We start from the raw sequence: 5,343 nt of genomic DNA on the forward strand, positions 1-5,343 counted from the left end.
TTGATGTTCATCTAGCTTTATGTACCTTTCTTTCTGCTCTCGAGAGTATTTTATATGATTTCTCAATGAAAACAAACCCAATCAAAGCAAGCATCTAACTGATTACAAGAAATGGCATCCGGTACTAGTAAGAAATGGCATCTGGTACTAGTAGACTACAGTGCCTCCAGTAAGTTGGGAAAGGATAATATAAACCGTGATGAAATGAAAAGCTCTTAACAAATAAAGTATCTGATCTCATCACGGGAACATGTAATCTGAATAAACATTAAAGCACTCGTGTACGCAGAGGTATACAATGTGTCCAAGGTCCTCCATGATCAAACTCCGTAATATAGTTGTCTGGTCTTGCATTATTGATTTCAATCGGAAACTTTACAAAGAGAGACTCACAAGTGCAAGCAATTTTGATGCCAGCATGAAAGTTGACCAAGTTGCCAGAGCGTGTGTGCAGGTGGTATTTGACAAATGTCCCTGCATGTATCAGAAATATGTAGCCACTCATCTCCTATGGAACACAGGGCAGAACCTACCACTAACCAAGTCAACATTGGTGAACTTGACTTCCCTCGTATAATTTACAATAGAACTCACTTGATCTCTCCAATTATGAAAAAGAATGATCAAAGAATCCCACGAGCATGGCTCTCCTATTAGCAATTCTCCAGAGAAGCTTTTGCACTTTCTGCCTGTCTGATGTCCCATCCTCTGGATCTTATCAATAAACAGAAGCTTCAAACAGAAGTACAAAATTCAAGGTATGTGACCTCCCCTCCTGATGCCTGTACAGACTGGACATTCAAAGGGCCTGTCAGAGCAATTAAACAGACACCTTTAAAACTTCAAATGCTTTACACTAGAACTCATGAAGACAACTGTTCCAGACAGCAACTCACCCACTGAGAGACATGCAGATATGAGAATTGCGCGAGTGCAACAACCAAGAATACTAAAAAACAAGGCGTCAATACATTATTGCTGTAAGGTGCCATTGCCAACATTGAAATTGGGAGGCTGCAAAAGCTGATGCTGATGAGCTATCAGGGCGTCATACATGCCCTTGTTCTCTACCTGTAGAGTGACATAAACAGAAGACAAAGAGAGGGAGGTGACCAGAAGCACTACTATGATATAAATTTAAAGTCCTGTTCAATTGCAAGACGGAAATTTAGGATGGTATGTTCCTACAGGCCAAGTTACAAAGTTACAGACCTGTAAGGGTTGCCGTTGCTGAGGAGTGAAATAGAGCTTCTGACTCGTCATATTAGAGGTCTGCAAAGAAGCCTGTCTGCCAGTTACGGTCAGGGGTCTCCCAGGCACAACCACCTGGTGTGAAGCTAGTGGCCCAGACACTGGAAGGCCTGAAGCTGTCATTGCAGGAGGAGTAGGCAGAGAGGAACCAGGCACTGCTGGCATTATAGAACCAGAAAGTGGTGGCACCGGTAAATAATGCCTTGCTAGAGGCACAGCGTTCATATCTAACACGCCCATACCCATACCCACGCCCATGCCCATTCTCATTCCCATGCCCATTCCTACACCCATGCCCATGTGTGGCAAAGAGGCAATTTGTGCCATCTGCAGGTGCTGGATTCCCTGTGGTATCAGCAGAGGAGATACACTCATGCCACTTTTGTAACACATCATCTGCAAATTTTAATTGAAAACTCGTTAAAAAGATAAGCACAGACTGGTACACGCTCACTCAAGTACACTAGAATCCAAAACAGCAATCATCACATGAAACCTCTTTATCCCCAAGGCTACGCCAGCAAGTTCCAGTAAATACTCGGAAGACACAGGTCAGACAATCTCTTACCTGAAGCTGTGTCTGAAGTGCTTTCATATAATCTATTGCCTCTTCTAACAATGAAGCTTTGTCAGTCTGCCAAAAGGGGATGTTTCCATAGTCACATCATGGTCAAGTTCAAGTTCATCTATTATTAAGGCAAAGAAACACGAGGAACGGGTTCACCAGGCTTTGCAACCAAGCATGATGCACTTAATCAAATTGTGCTAACCTTATTACAGTTTGGTATGAGCTCCTGAAGGGCTCTCATTTTCTCGTTTATCCTATCTCTTCTCCTCTGCGCTCCATCACAATACAGTAAATTCAGAGAACAAGAATAGCAACGACTGAGCGATTCAGCAAAAGAAATAGGGACCACGATGCTGCAACCATTCAAATTTCATAGTTACATGTAGATTGACATTACTCTTTCAGATTGGTTATGGATTTCAGCAGCCCTGCTTCTCTTCAAGGAGAGCGATCGTCCTAGCGCTGGTTTCTTTCTGTCAGCTGGTTCATCGTCAGGGTCCTGCAAGAATGATGAGAGGAAGATCCATTAACAGGACAAAGTTTGTGGCACTCACATTGACATATTTAATACAATTGAATATTCTCTTTTGAAAAAAGTGCAAGGGCATACTTTGCTTTGACACTCTGAATCTTCAACCACACGTGCTTTTCTCTTTCCACAGCCAGCAATAACTTCTCCATCCTTACTTACAGTGTTTCCAGAAGAACCCCCTGAAGAAGAAGAAACTGTTGGTTCAGCAGCTTCTAAAGCTTCAGTACCTCTAACTCTGCCCGGAGCATCACTGCTAGTGACACACGAATTCCAGCCATAAGATTTTACCCCCACACTACACTTTCCATTCACCACATCTTCAGCAGACATTGTTGGGTCTGCTTCTTTCCTTGAAGAAAGACTCTGCACTGTCTGATGAATAGAAGCCCCTAAACTTTGAGATATATCTGAGACAGCGATTGATGCATCCTCTTCTCTCCTGGCAGCTGTAAGATTTGGATTCTTGGTTGATTCAATGGACTCCGAATTACTAGCAGGTACCCTATCCAGTCGCTTAACACGCTCAGTTCCAGTAGGCCCACTGGCCATACCTATAGTCTGGAGATTGGCCTTAATTGCAGCAGCTGGCCTAGAAAAAAGGGAAAAGTTCATAAGACTCGCAGTTTCAGTCTGAATTGAAGGCCCACAAGGACCACCTGCAGTCGATGGCTGGATCTGTGGTGGTAGCATTTGTGATCTAGCCATCATTGATTCGTGTCCCACGGATGTTCTGTTTGAAGTCACTGCACCAGGGTTAGTACTGGAGCCAGTACATCCACTGGATGATAATGCACCATTCGGTTGCTGACCTTGGCACACATCATCTGAAAGATTTATTGCTCTTGTTGTTGATTGCGTCGAAGTGTGTTTAGACAAGGAATCGCATCTAGCGTTTCTTGACGTAGCTCCTGTGCTGAATTGTCCTCCAATGGAAGCATTCGGGAGGGCCCTGTGATGAACAGACTCGCTAGGGCAATTCTTTTCACAATCCTTTAACACCATGTTTGGGTTAGGCGTGTCACACATCATATCTCGGTAGTACTTTTCAAATGTTTCATCTAAAGGGTGTTGCAACCATGACAACAATTCATCCTCTTGCGTATAATTAATAACAGCAGAAGAATCGATCAAACCCCCTGTGACTGTGTCAAGGGTGCCATCGGCATCAGTAGTGGGCAGTCCAGTAAGCGGCGTGTCACACTCTGAGAGCGGATCAGATGCACCCACTGGCCAAGTCCTGTTCTTATTGCCTCTGTTAGTTAGGCCTTGCATAACGACTAGTTGCCCATCTTCCCAACAGAGCTCCTCAAAATCATGATCGGGCCTGCCAGCATAAAGTAAAAGTCAGGGCTCACGGAATTCGATTTCTTTGACCACACCGTTCGTCTGAGCTGCAATCGCCTAACTTGCATACAAGGTTATTCTCATAAGATAGAACTACCGAATTACACTTCACATGACGACGCTCCCTCGCAACAGATGCAATACTTACACAAACGCCATGTTCGAGGTTATTCTCATAAGATAGAACTACCGAATTACACTTCACATGACGACGCTCCCTCGCAACAGATGCAATACTTACACAAACGCCATGTTCGAACAATTGGTTCTCCTCGGCTGTCCCGAATCGCATTTTCCTCTATTTGGCGCGAGTAAATCTGTGGACGTTAAAGCTACATCCAAGTCTCTCCCGCCCACCTCCCATTCTGGCACACAGTGATTCATGGTCTGAAAGGCGCAGAAGTGCAGATATTAGGCACCACGCAAAAGTTCCTCCAACCGCGGCGAGAGTATTAAATGTGGAATGCAGAGTTAATTGCAAGGCAAAAGGTGAAACTTGTAAAGTTTACATCACAATAGTAATTCTCCACGCATTGGACGCACTCCACTGATTTACGCGTCCTGGGAGCGTTGAGGTTCAAGAACGCCTGCATCACAAAGCTTCTCAAAACACTGAAGTAGAGCGCAAAGCTCAATACACAACTAGCTGAACTCAGAACAGACTAAGCCACAACCCAGTAAAGCTCAATGCGGTAATCCACTCACCGATCACTAGAAGCAATTGTTCGACCATAAACAGAGCTAAGCTCGACAAGAAGCCCAGCCCAAGCCCGTGCCCTCTCTCTCGTACTCACACAGAAAGACAATTCTCTAAGGAAAGGCTCAAACGCCCTTCAGACTGAGTCTCAAATGATAACATCAAAGAAAGCTAAACGAATTGCGCATCTTTGGATTCCTCCTGCACAGTCATTCCTATCCAACGCAGCCCCGCAGCCCAAAACATCCGCCTTGCCCGCACCGAGACAATCCAACAAATCAGACGGGCACAGAAGTAATCAAATCCTCCAACTCAGGAGGTGCAAAGAGGAACCTTGGAGACGCTTCCGCCCTGGAGACCGCCGATGCTGTCCAAGGAAGGGTCAGCGAAGTGCGGAAGGTCGGGGAAGTCGAGGGCGACCTGGCAAAAGGGCTGGCGGGCATCCTTGCAAATGGTGGAGCTACGCCGGGGGGAGGGGGAAGGGGGTAGGGAGGAGGAAGAGGAAGCGGCAACAGAAAGGGAGCGTGAGGAGAGCATTCGGGGGGGATGGGACAAGGTGAGGAGAAGGGGAGGGGAAGAAGGAGGGCAATGGGGGAGGTTTGGCGAGGATGGTGGCTATGGCGGTCAGAGCTTGAAGCAGCTCACACGCAGGTCTTCAAAATACAACACTGCTCCAAAATTTCACCGTCTACCCACACAATGGGAGAGACAATGGATTAGTCGCCCCTAATCACATTCTTACTACTAATCTTATCCATCCAATCAACACCCATCATTTCTGCTTCACCTCACCTCTCTTAACCCTGGTTTAGAGGTGTTCATCGCCAGAAAGAAGGGGGGCGGGTGTATGTGTGTGTGTGTTAGAATGGTTAGGTTGCTAGCCAGGGGCTCGAGGCTTGTCAATGCTCATCAGGGGAATTAGTATCTTCTCCACGCCCCTAATTGATTCTA

The 5,343-nt window shown here is 45.9% G+C and overlaps 1 protein-coding gene across 8 annotated transcripts; it reads right to left on the minus strand.

Annotated features, from left to right (window-relative positions):
* Window positions 1-217: 217 nt before the first annotated feature.
* LOC147890063 (uncharacterized) lies at window positions 218-5,073 on the minus strand. Of its 8 annotated transcripts, none has more exons than XR_015542735.1 (10): window positions 4,726-5,073; window positions 4,205-4,282; window positions 3,937-4,082; window positions 2,430-3,675; window positions 2,217-2,318; window positions 2,022-2,087; window positions 1,820-1,885; window positions 1,213-1,596; window positions 897-1,071; window positions 218-791 (listed from the first exon to the last, which is right to left on the minus strand). XR_015542735.1 is itself a non-coding variant. In XM_087390646.1 (10 exons), exons 1-9 carry the CDS (start codon window positions 4,927-4,929, stop codon window positions 973-975), a joined length of 2,442 nt encoding a protein of 813 aa, XP_087246772.1. In that variant the 5' UTR covers window positions 4,930-5,073; the 3' UTR covers window positions 218-782; window position 972. The 8 variants fall into 8 exon arrangements, 3 of the variants coding, with proteins under 3 accessions (XP_087246772.1, XP_087246771.1, XP_087246773.1); XR_015542734.1 differs by having other exon boundaries at window positions 218-782; window positions 1,213-1,647; XR_015542732.1 differs by having other exon boundaries at window positions 1,213-1,647.
* Window positions 5,074-5,343: the final 270 nt, after the last annotated feature.

Source organism: Dipteris shenzhenensis, chromosome 19, assembly GCF_047967505.1.
Source record: "Dipteris shenzhenensis isolate YYH24624 ecotype China chromosome 19, Dip_SZ_1.0, whole genome shotgun sequence".
In the NCBI taxonomy this organism is placed as follows: domain Eukaryota; kingdom Viridiplantae; phylum Streptophyta; class Polypodiopsida; order Gleicheniales; family Dipteridaceae; genus Dipteris; species Dipteris shenzhenensis.

Bases quoted from the DNA above. Each gene is read 5' to 3' on its own strand.
- LOC147890063 (XM_087390646.1), bottom strand. From the start codon at position 4,929: ATGCTCTCCTCACGCTCCCTTTCTGTTGCCGCTTCCTCTTCCTCCTCC. The intron at 1,886-2,021 runs GTTAGCACAATT...CCCTTTTGGCAG, and splicing joins TCATACCAAACTGTAATAAG to ACTGACAAAGCTTCATTGTT. The intron at 1,072-1,212 runs GTCTGTAACTTT...GTCACTCTACAG, and splicing joins AGCAACGGCAACCCTTACAG to GTAGAGAACAAGGGCATGTA.